Source organism: Sturnus vulgaris, chromosome 16, assembly GCF_052056855.1.
Source record: "Sturnus vulgaris isolate bStuVul1 chromosome 16, bStuVul1.hap1, whole genome shotgun sequence".
In the NCBI taxonomy this organism is placed as follows: Eukaryota; Metazoa; Chordata; class Aves; order Passeriformes; family Sturnidae; genus Sturnus; species Sturnus vulgaris.
Window position 1 is genome coordinate 4,137,629 of NC_142258.1, and position 12,265 is coordinate 4,149,893.

Here is a 12,265-nt window from a genome sequence, read left to right on the forward strand (position 1 = left end):
CTCCTCTCTCAGAAGTGCTTAAACTGTGTGTCACTGCCAGAGCTGGAAGCAGCCTAATTGTTTGTAGGAAATAGTGACACACAGAGAAATGACAGTTGTCAAAACATCGTTTCAGCTATTTGCAGAGGAGGATTTTTTCCATTGTCTTTGTTTATTATCAATAATGTGTGTGCTACAACCAAAGCTGATTGGATGCCGCCCGTTGCATGTTGGAGGCAGCACAGCCTGCTCTCAGTTGGTCATTGAGCAAAATGAGTCATTTCCTTCCTGTGAGATCAGGTGATGGGAGCTCAGAGGCTCTAAAGCTGCCAGACTTGGGGAACAGGTAGGGCAGATACTGCCAGCAGGTGGAGTGTGAGGTGGGAAAGCACCAATCTCAGCCTTTTGTGAAACAGAAATCATTGCAGGACCCTGAGCAGCGTTGCTGCACTGATTGGGGTCTTTGCAAAATATTGCACTGGGCAAAAGAAGGTTCTTAATGTGTAAATAGTGTTTTCCTCCAGAAAGCAAGAGGAATTGTATAGAATTTCATTTGCAATTTCAAAACACACAAAAGCTCGATGTGGTAAGTGTGGAATTCAGTTCATTCATTGTTCAGCTCTCAGGCAATTTTATCCTGCAGCATTGAAAACTTGTCTTTGTTGCACACGGTGTTTTCTGGTTTAGGTGGCTCTAAGCAAACTGTTGGGTGTCTTGACTGACAACACCAGTAATTGATCCGTGCTTCATGTATGAGTTAGCCTTTTTTTTTTTTTTTTCTGAGATAGGGTTTCATATGGATCTGTTCTTAGGAAAGTAAATAAAGACAAAGAAAGCAATAATTAAAGGGAGTTCCAAGAGTATTAATTCTTCTGATCCCCTTCTGTTAGGACAGGAATAGTGATTAGACATAAATCTCTGATTTATTCAATTGCTTGGTTTGTTTGTTTGGTTGGTTTTTTTTCAGAAGTGAGAAGTCCTGAATGAGAGTAACATGATAGAATCCTTCATTTCTTTTTCTCTCGTTTGGTCGTTGAGGTTGTAGTTATGAAAATGAAGGGAATTTTCTTTGTCTCTTCTGAAGCCAGATGAAGATGCCTCCAGAGCTCTCTGAACCAGTTAGGGAATTTGGTTTGCTTCCTTCTCTCTCTCTTCTGCTCAGAAAATGGAAGTACTACTCATGGTAGCTTCTGTAGCTCTACCTCCCTGCAGCCTTGCAGGTCTGCTGGTGTTTGGGGTTTCTTTTGTAGGCTGTGTGGAACAGGCAGATTGGCTCAATGGAATTTAATAAGACATTTTTGTGCAAAAATAATCCTATTTTGTGTTTAAAGCTTCTTGCTTTTCTATTACTTTGGTATCTCTTATTCTATTTTTTTTCTTTTCTCTTTTGTTGAAATAAGTAAGCTGGTTGAATATCTTGTATAAAGAAGGAACTCTGAAATACACAGAATGGTTCTTCTCATGTGTATCACTATGACCCAAAACAGAAATACAACCCAGCTCAGTCAGCAGGACTGCTGCCTTCAGAAAGCATTCTGAGGTCTGCAGAGTCTGAAGTAATAAAAGTGCACTAATAATAAATATATTTCTGGGGGCTTTCCATCTCAGTGGTTCCGTGTGCTTTGCAGTCACTAATTAACAAGTCCTGCCTTGTCACAAACATACCCATTGCCAGCCTTGTTTTCAGGTAGGGACACTGAGGGAGAAAGAAAGGGTATAAAGTGCAAATTTTTAAAGGCAGAGGAAGACACTGCCTCATCTCCTTCAGGAGTCTGGATTTAACATCTGTATCGAAAAAATTGCAAGGGTAGGTAAGCAAATTTAGTAGCCTTTATCAATGTTTAAACCTTTTAAAAGTGGTTTTCAGTACCACAGAACAGCCAGAGAGCAGCCAACATAATTGGAAACTGGTGGTATTCAGCATTTCAGAAAGCCTGGAAGGCACACAGAGCTCTCCTGTCCTTAAGCAAAGGAATATAATTTCCTTATCACACTTTAAACTGTGACTTTCCTCTAAAAGTAAAAATAGCTCTAAATCCCTTTGTGGTTTTGTGGTTCTCTGATATTGCAAATCTGCACATATCCACACAAGCAGCTTTTGAGAAAATCACCCAGTTGTTACACTTTGTCATGTGAGGTGCTGTACAAACTGCAGGGAGAAAAGACATTGCCCCACGGACTCTGGAGATGTGCAGAGAAGGAGGATGCAGAACAACACCCTCAAAATGCTGAGGATAATTAGATACACAGTTTCAGAGTGTTTTTTCATCTTTATTTTTGGTTTAAAGTATGATGATTTCTATGTAATTCTTTCATACTCAGCATTTAACATAAAATGCTGTTCTTATTAACTTACAATATCCAAAACATTTTGTGTGCTGTGGTTTCTTTTCAAATACTGCCAGTCTGCAAACATCTGTGACAAATGCAGAAATCCAAATCATAACAATAGATTACCTCTTCCAAAATAAACTTTCTTCTGCTTCTCAGTACAAAGAGAAAACCCTTTTTTCTTATTTCACGAAGGGAATATCAGGAAATCAGAAACTGAGCTGAAAGCTGCATTTGCACTCACCTACATGGCAATTCCTGAGCATTGACAAGCTGGCAGGAATTGAGAGCATGGGGATGCAAATAATTAAACAGCTGAAGGGTTAATTTCTGCACCATCATCAAACAAAGCACAAAAAACAAAAATGAAGCTTTAGATGTGACCTGATGATGAGCACTTTATAGAACCCCTGGGTCTGAAGCTTGCAGGCTTTATTCCCTTGATCAGTGGAGAGTGTCACTGACATATGAGAGTGCAGAGTCTGAGTGAGAACAGAGAGCAGCTTTAACTGCAAGGTGATTTGTTCAGCTGAAAAATACACCACGAAAAAACCAGCAAACATCCAGAACGATTCATTTGTGTGTAACAGCCAGCAGAAGGATAGTCCCTGAGAGAGAAAAGGAGACAAGGGAAGCAGAGTGTTCCTTTTAATGTAAAAAGGGATCCTCTCTTTTATTTGTCTGCATCTACAGAGACCTTTGAAATAGATGGAACTAGCTGAGATTATTACTGGATTAAGCTCTCCTGCAGTTAAAAGCTATTTTGTATACTAACTATTGAAAGGAGCAGCAGGAGAGCAATTTTTTAACTGCTGTGGTGATTTTTGATTTCTTTTTGCTTAATGTCTTTTGAAGTCAGTCCAAGCCTGTGAGTTCACACCTGTGATTTGTAACGAATGCCATAGTATTTCTATGACATATCACAACTCATGGATGTGTTAGTTTACAGCTCAAGAGGTGTTGGGATCACAAATTAGATAATGGTAATAAAGATCAGACTAAATAAGTGATTACACATTTGAAATAATTTTAAATCTGTCGTTTTTAATTTTATAAGTGAAAACAACTTTTCTGCAATATCATCATAGGAAGGAAGGACAGAAGCAGGGAATAAGGGCTATAAAATGCCTAGAAAATGCATGTACTGCTAAAAAACTTCTACAATTAAAGCCAGTAATACAAGACCTTTATTGGTTTCCCACTGAGTTTCAGTTGTTACATCTAGGTTTTTGACCAGCACACCAAAATTTCAACCAATGGCAAGCATTGTGTTTCCTCTTCAACACTATATTAAATACTAAATCAAATAATTATTTGCTCAGTAGGAGGGGTCCTGCACTAATGTCAGCTGTTCATTGCTATTTTCTCTGGAACAGCTCCACAGGACAGTGGAGCTCCATGACCAGCCTGTGCACATGGTCTGTGCTCTCAGAGCAGCCTGGCCAAAGACACCAAAGGCAGCAGCTCAGGCTCCAGGGAGGGGAGGAGTGACACCTGAGCCACATCCCTGGGAGGTGCTGGGCACCACAGGCTGTTAGCACACAGCTTAGCTGTGATGCTGGCAGGGCAATTCCAAGGTGGAATTCCAAAGAAGGAAGCAAAAGGGAGAGTGTCATTCCTACCTGGCAGTGAAGGACCACTCCACTAAATGTAATTTCTCAGGGCTTGCTCTCCTTAAATAGACTGTGTTTAGCAGGAGTTTTCTACCAGGAATCTTTTAAAATTCTTAGCCACTCATCAAATATACTTATTACTTTCCCATTAAACATTATGTCCCCAAAATAACGGTATGGATGTATAATGCCTATACACAAGGGACTATTTGATAAAGATTTTTTTTTAATGTCAGGTAAAAAAAAAAAAAAAAAAAAAAAAGAAGCATATTCATGTTGAGAATTACGCTGATGAGTGAACTCTTCTTTGAATCATTTAGTGGAGAAATCCCTTACTAATGTCCTGAGGGAACTGCTGACAGTGTGCAATAATTTCTGGTTCAGCGCTGCAGATTACAAGATATCTTGCATTTTATGAAATTCAGGCAAGTGCTTCTTTTGCACTCTGAGATCCATCCATGAGCTCCCTGGTACGCTCCCAGAAATTAAAGGGGCTGTGACTCTCCTTTTTTCAGCTGCAGTGGGTGCCTGTGGCTGTGAGCTGACTGAGGTACCGTGTGACCTTCTGCTTCACTGCCTTCTACTCCCCAAAGTCCAGCTTCTCCAATTATGTAGCATTTGTTAAATTCACCTTTGAAGTGAAATACAGTTACTTCCAAAATAATAGTGGAGAGTAAAATACATGAGAATGTGTGAGGACTTCAGATGAAGCTCTTTCACCTTTAGCATTCCTCCCACTGCAACCTGCTTTGTAAAGCTTTTTCTCTATTGTTTTACCTTTATTCTGCTGATTGCTTCAGTGTCATTTTTACCACATATAAATACTGGCATTCAGTAAGAATTTCACCCAGCCAGTGTGGAGTTCATAAGATCAGCCTAACTACAGCCTTGCCCCATGATGCATCCCACTGAACTGTCCTGGTCTTCCTGGCCCTCTGGAGACTGCTGTCTCTCCCAGAATATGTAATAGCAGTCACTGGAGTAATGAATCCCTATGCAAGCATCAAAGCAAATGTGGAATAAGTGGCTCCTAGGATGTGAAACTGCAAAGAAAAGAACTCTGCAGAGCCCCTGCCAATACTCCCCTAACTTGTCCATACTGTGAAAAACCATACAAATTTTTCTCAGAGAGATATTGAAACCCAGACTAGGATTTCTGACAAACTGGGAAAGCTTTTAAAAGCATCAGAGACCATGCATTGTTTTTGTGGGAATATTCTGTGTGTCATTATGTGAGAACACTGACAAACACATTATTTAGCAGATTAGCACTTTTGGCTTTAGTTTTCAAAATGAGGAATTAACAGCCCTTGGCTATGCAGTTCGCGATCTGGTTTTGCTCAGGGATGCTCGGTGTAACACAGGCTGCTCCCCAGTTCCTAAAGCTGGAAGCTGAGAAAAACAACATGTTGCTTTTGAGGTCTTTAGTTACTGATTACCAGCAAAGCCTCATAAAGCAGAGCTCTGGTCTCATATGATCCAAGAACTGCATATTCTTTTTCCACCAGGGTCTCTGAAATTGAAATAGAAGCTTATGTTCCACGTGCCACCTGGATCACAAGGTCCTGTGAAAGCTAGAATACAAAAATAGTACTAGTTGAAAGGTTAATATTTATCACAAGATAAAGAAGGAAAGATTTTTTTTTTTACAAAGTTTCTTTAGTTTTAGCTTCAGTACAAGTTTTCTTGCCTCACTGTAGCCTGCCATGTAACCTTTTCTAATGAGGTAGGTACAAATTAGGAGCTGGCAGGAAATTGCTTTGCCAGCACTCAGAAACCGTGTGACAACATTTGCATGAGTCAAGAACGTTTTCAGACTGCAGTGACACAATGCTGTTACCTGCCCCCTCCTGCCGGGAAAGGCAAGGTCTGAGCTCCCAGGTAGCTGCACTCCCACCCCTCAGTGCATCCACAGCCAGCTGCAGGCACAGACCTGCCTTAACTATTCTTGTGTGCAGCCACTTACAGGTGCTGGCTCATCATATCTGTGCAGGTTCCCATCAGTACAGCCTGGAGGAGCAAAGGAGGTGAGGATGAAAGCCTTCATTGCCTGCAGTCAGAATTTGTCTTTGCTCTGAGCTCTGCAGGTTCATTCCCTTCTTGCCTTGCACTGTGCCCTTTGCCATTGCCTCTCTTGAGCAGAGACATCCTCTGACTTGTAGAGAGCTTGGTGGAGTTGGCTGAGTGCAGATTCATCACTGGAGAGCAATGAACAGTAGTTCATAGGCTCAGGATAGCACTTCTGTGAGCTGTCATTTCCCACATGAGCTGAGGACAGGCTGCACTTCAAACAGCTTCGATATTGGGCAAACTCAGCATTAGTCAGAAGTGGTTCTGAGCTCATCCCATATGACATGGAAGCACAAAAAAGTACCAGGATCGCAGCTGTCCTGCTTGGTGTTCATTTGCCAATTGTGTCCTTTGTTCAGGGGCAGAGCCAGAGATGGATGACTGCCTGGAGACACTGAAAGATGAAGAGGAGGCTCTGTGGGAGAATGTGGAGTGCAACCGGCACATGCTGAGCCGCTACATCAACCCAGCCAAACTGACCCCCTACTTACGGCAGTGCAAAGTCATCGATGAGCAGGATGAGGATGAGGTGCTCAACTCACTCATGCTGCCCTCCAAAATTAACAGAGCAGGTAATTATCTGGTCTGTGGCTCTATCTGCATCACTGAATATCTTTGCTCTGATAAGTCTGGAGAGAGCCTGAATCAAGTTGCAGTTTATCAGATGGAAACTCTTATCTTATTTACAGGAGGTTTGATGTACAGGGGGATTCTGCTGCTATTTTGATAACAAAAACTCTCTCCAGTGCTGTGCAGACTGGAGCTCATGGGGTTCAAATTCCCATCAAAGCCTTGGCAAATATTTCAGTTAACACAAGCAGCAGTCAGTGCCATTCCAGGAGTAGCTTTTCAGCTGTCTTGCAGTACTTTGTGATTTGTCACTGGAAGATCTGCCATCCCTGCCTGGTAAAGGCTGCACTGAATAACTTGTCCTTTGCAATTTCTGTTCCAGAGACCAATTTGCCCACACTCCTGCAGAATAACGATCAGCACAAACATATAGAATTGGTGGCATTACTTTATGGGTTCAGCTGAGCTCAGTTAATCAGCCAGATTTTGCACAGCTCGTTGCTGTGGCAGAGATGAACATCAGGGATGTGGTATTTGCTCATGCTGCTCGTGGGACTGATGTGTCACCTCTGCTGTCTGTACCCAGGCCGACTGCTGGACATCCTCCACACCAAGGGCCAGAGGGGCTACGTGGTGTTCTTAGAGAGCCTGGAGTTTTACTATCCTGAACTCTACAAACTGGTGACAGGGAAAGAACCTACACGGAGATTTTCCACTATTGTTGGTGAGTAGAATCAATCACAAAGGAGCTTGCTGAAGTAAAGACTCTCTGGAAGACTAGCTTGAGTTTTTTTCAGGCAAGAAGTGGAAATAAAAGCTAATCTTGGTGTAGAATGCTTTTCAGTCCCCTTCAAAGCAAAATGTGGTAGGTAATGTACAAAGCAAAGGGACATCCCAGCTGTCTGAATGAAGCTGAAGAGCTTCAAATGGAGTGATAGGCATTACCAGAATTCTCCAGAGAAGCTGTGTTGGAAAGGTGGACTAAATTACTGTTACTGACCACTTACACATGTGCAGCACATTCGAAGCATTCAGATTAGTTGTACTTGTACAGATTCCTTTTACAAAGGTTGTGCTATTCCACAGGCTCAGCTGAAACAAGACAAATGTAAAGGCTTCGTCTTCTATCCAGACAAGCTGTGTGTGTGTATATTGTGATTCTGATACCAGTGTGCTGTGTAATATTTGTACTGTTCCCAGTTAGACCTGCAGGTCTATAGGTATGTGAATTTGTGTCAATTCTGCACCTCTGTACATAATCTGGGCCATTTGTTTCTTATATAGTTCTGCTGATCCTACTTATTACCTTATTAATAAAGTAATTTAAATAAGTTACTTTACCAGACATTGATAAGCTGCTCAAACATTTTCAGTGGAGGAAGGACATGAAGGCCTTACCCATTTCCTAATGAATGAGATCATCAAGCTCCAGCAGCAAGTGAAGACAAAAGACGTGCAGCGCTGTGAGCTGCTGGCCAAGTCCCGCCAGCTGGAGGATGAGCGAAAGCAGCTGAAGCTGAACAAGATAGAGCTGCTGACCTTCCAGGAGAGATACAACAAGATGAAGGAGGAGAGGAATAATTACAACGATGAGCTGGTCAAGGTGAAAGATGAGAACTACAACCTGGCCATGAGATATGCCCAGCTGAGTGACGAGAAGAGCATGGCTGTGATAAGGAGCAGGGACCTGCAGCTGGAGGTGAGATAAATGCTCTGGGCAGCAATGGAGAGTGCCAGTGGCATCTGGGAAAATGAGACCTCCTCTGACAGCAGAAAGATGTGGAGCTTTCATTTGCTTTGATTATCCAGATGATTGAAGGCATCACTGTACAGAAATGCCAATTGCAGTGGGGTGTATTAATGGCAGATAATGAATTAAGAGAATGGAAGGCAAGTAAAAATAAAATTTGAAACATAACTGCTTGCTGAAAATATAATTTTAGCTTTTTTAGGCTCAGTAATATCTGAATACAGTTATCCAACAGCACTACTGCTGCTGGGGATGTATTCAGAAAGATATCCTGAATTTTCTCCTGTTTTTCCTGATCCAAATAGTCCTTGTGCAAAAAGTACAATATATGGTCAGCCTCTTAAGTGTTCATTCTGTTTCATATCTCTTTATTTATTGGAGGCTTGAGAATATTTTTTTAGTTCAGGTATTCTAAAATTTCACAACCAGCCCATATGAGTTGTAGCTGGCACGTAGCAAGTTTGTACTTGAGACTTCACCAGTTCACTTGCGGACATTCAGCACCCAATTAACACTTCTCGTTAGCATTCACAGTTTAAGCCATTTTTCCCCCCTGTGTTTTCCACCTGGAACGAGAATTTTTTCAGAGCACTGAATGTCAGAGCTAGGAAGAATTCCCTTCCTCTCCTCTTTCTCCTTTTCTCTGCTCCCTGGCTGCTCTAGATTGACCAGCTGAAGCATCGCTTGAACAAGGTGGAGGAGGAGTGCAAGCTGGAGAGGAACCAATCTTTGAAGCTGAAAAATGATATTGAAAACCGACCCAAAAAGGAACAGGTTCTGGAGTTGGAGCGGGAAAATGAGATGATGAAGACAAAAATCCAGGAGTTACAGTCCATCATTCAGGTATAAAAGCAGCTTGCTGCCTTTAAAATCCAAGGTCACACGTACTCCAGTTACAGTGCAGGAGGTGTTGGCTGAAACCTCTGCCTGCAAAGTTCCAACCAGCATAAGTGAAAAGTTTGGACAAACAGAAGGCTGCTTGTACAGCTCCCAGCTGCCTGGAGTGCTCCCTGTACAGACACATGCATGAGGAGGAGTTCTACAAAAATAGTCCTCTAAAAAAATCAAGTGTACATGAGAAATTGACTCTTCCAAGAGTGCAATGTTTAATTGCTGAACACTGTACCAGCCTGTCACTACAAATCTGTTAAGCAGCCAGCACAGAAATTTCTGACAGTGGCTCTGTGTACCCCATGTTAGGCTGTTGTCATATTTTTGCCAAAAAGTTTTCATGAAGCAGAGGATGATAAAGGTTCCTGTACTTGAGTGGTCAGTAAGCATCAGGGTGCCCTGCAGAGCCCTACTGTAATCTGCACAGGAAACCTCACCAACCTGGGTTTGGGCAGGTAGGGAAAGCAGTTGATGTGCAGCACATTTAGGAGTCCTCTGTGAAGAACTTTGCCAAATATTGGGATATATGTGAGATTACTTAGCACTTTGTTAGAAAAGACTCGTGGCATTTTAAAATGACACCTAAAAATTATCAATAGAAGGCCTTTCAGAAATGGCTGTAGCCTCTAGCAGTGCCTAACGATTCTTAGCTCTAACACAAATCCAATTCAAAGGTTGAAAAAGAGTGCAGGGTAGAAGATTCTGGAAGCTCTGGTCCATGTAGGTCTCTTATATTAATTGAAATGGTCTTACAGCTCTTAAAGAAACAGTGAAATAGCTAAAACTAGGATTTAAATTCTGCTAAGTGAAAGTATAAATAAACTCGAACTAATTTGGTTTACAAATGCTTAGGTATGCTTAGAAATACTGGATAACCAAAATGTCCCTGAAATCTCCAACTCAGTCTAGGTATTTTAAAAATAAATATGCATAATCCTTGCTAGCATTTTATGCTTTTTTCGTCTTCCATTTATGGTTCATTTTGGATGGCAATTATGTGTTGGAACCTGCTTTGGTAATCTTGTTAATTTTAAATCTGAAAGAAATTATATTCCTGGACAGTGTAGAAAATGAAGCCGTGGTACAAGGTACTCCAGGCATGTTTAATATTCTCTGAGCACAGCCCTGCAAAGCCTGTGCATGCCTTAAAAATTCTCCTGAATATTTTCTTAGGCCCTGCTCTTTGGAAAAGGGTGATTTTTGTGCTCAGTGAGAGCTGATTAATAGAAAAGAGTTTTGAATACAGGGCTTGGAGTGAAGAATTGTCACTGCATCCAAACTGGATCAAATTATAGCCAGTACAATAGACCAGTAAAACAGTTCCTTCATCAGACTGTTCTGACAGCAAGACAGATTTTATTCATCTTTTCTGACACTGCTTTAAAATATGAACAAATGTCCATCTCTTCTCCTGCTTTCCCATTGCAGTACCTTGTTCATTTGCTATTCTTCTTGCTTTTTACTGTCTCTGACACTTCTCTCCCTGCAAAACTATTTTCTGTTTCCCTGGCCTGACTAAAAAATGTCTTTCCTCAGGCTGACAAGAGGGGTTTGCCAGATTCGGACAAAGCCATTTTGGATATTCTGGAACACGACCGTAAGGAGGCACTGGAGGATCGTCATGAGTTGGTCAACAAGATCTTTAATCTCCAAGAGGAGATTCGTCATGTGGAGGACTTGAGAGACAAGGTGAGGAATGGAAGGGTGGAGAGATGGCATATCTCAGGCTGGTGCCCAAAAGGCCTCTGAGAGCAGTGGTGGTTAACAGTGTGTCATTTCCAGTATCTTGAGGAGAAAGAAGATTTGGAGTTAAAGTGCTCAACACTAGGAAAAGACTGTGAGATGTACAAGCACCGCATGAACACTGTGATGATACAGCTGGAAGAGGTGGAAAAGGAGCGGGACCAGGTATCTCTCAGTTAAAGCAGGGGAAAAGCAATAGCAAAAGCCTCTATCTGTTCTGTGTCACTTCGGGGAATTGTAGGTAATTGGGCCCAAAATACTGTTATAAAATAAGCAGTTAAAAGAATTACTTGTTGGGATTTGCATTATGGTAATTAAGCACAGGGTAATATTGGGTTGTTTCCACGGTGTAGCATCTGGCAGGCAGGACCAGGATCTTAACAGCAGCTCCTGCAAGGCTTTATGTCAGTGTCAAGTCACCCCATTTGCACTCTGGGACACTTTTCCCCCAGCCCAGAGGGAGCTGTAAATGAACCACCCTCATCATCATAATTTTTAATGGTGCTGCTGTGGCACATCCTGGTCCTGATTGCTGTGCTAATGGGTGACTGGCTACCACTTTTGAAGTCCCGATTGCCAACACCTTGCAAACAGAAGCAGCAGGAGGAGGTTCTGGTGCCCAGGTGCCAAAGAGGTTTCCTGCCCCTGCTGCAGGCGTTCCGCTCGCGTGACGAGGCTCAGACGCAGTACTCCCACTGTCTGATCGAGAAGGACAAATACAGGAAGCAGATCCGGGAGCTGGAGGAGAGGAACGACGAGCTCAGGATCGAGGTGGTGAGGAAGGAAGCGTGCATCGTCAACCTGGAGTGCAAACTCCGGCGCCTCTCCAAGGACAGCAACTTCCTCGACCAGGTACAGCTGAGCAAGACAGACAGCAGCTCTTTGGTTAAGACTTGCTTTTGCAAACATTTTGGCCTAGAAGGGAGAGGGGACTTTTCTAATTCTTTCCATGAATTAACTGAAAAAAATAATTTCCTCCTACTAAATGTCAGTGCTGTGAATTCTTTGCTATAGTGTTTTTCAAGTTGCCTGTCATGCACATGGCTTCCCAAAGGCTGCTGTTCCACAGCTTGGCTTTAAAAGGAAGGGGGGAAATGCAGAAAAACAATTTTTTTCTACACTGGGTAGAGACTGCAAATATTTTTTAGGAATGTGAGTGAAAAATAATTCAGTCTGTGACCAGAAATGACCACAAATCTCAGCCCAAATTACTTATTGGGTCTGGAGCCACATTCTATGTGAGCTTTTGAAGCACTGGGGTTGCAATGGGTTCAATCAGATTACTCTAAAGGAAGGTCATGAGTTGTACCAAACTGGT

At 42.2% G+C, this 12,265-nt stretch overlaps 1 protein-coding gene across 3 annotated transcripts in view; it reads left to right on the top strand.

Annotated features, from left to right (window-relative positions):
* CARD11 (caspase recruitment domain family member 11) overlaps positions 1-12,265 on the top strand; it is a 50,404-nt gene that overhangs the window by 20,697 nt on the left and 17,442 nt on the right. For all 3 annotated transcript variants that reach the window (XM_014870470.2, XM_014870461.2, XM_014870489.2), the window contains 7 exons: positions 6,353-6,565; positions 7,150-7,287; positions 7,937-8,262; positions 8,977-9,156; positions 10,741-10,893; positions 10,987-11,112; positions 11,602-11,799. In XM_014870470.2, coding sequence (XP_014725956.1) covers positions 6,353-6,565; positions 7,150-7,287; positions 7,937-8,262; positions 8,977-9,156; positions 10,741-10,893; positions 10,987-11,112; positions 11,602-11,799 — 1,334 coding nt within the window. The remainder of the gene's footprint in view (positions 1-6,352; positions 6,566-7,149; positions 7,288-7,936; positions 8,263-8,976; positions 9,157-10,740; positions 10,894-10,986; positions 11,113-11,601; positions 11,800-12,265) is intronic.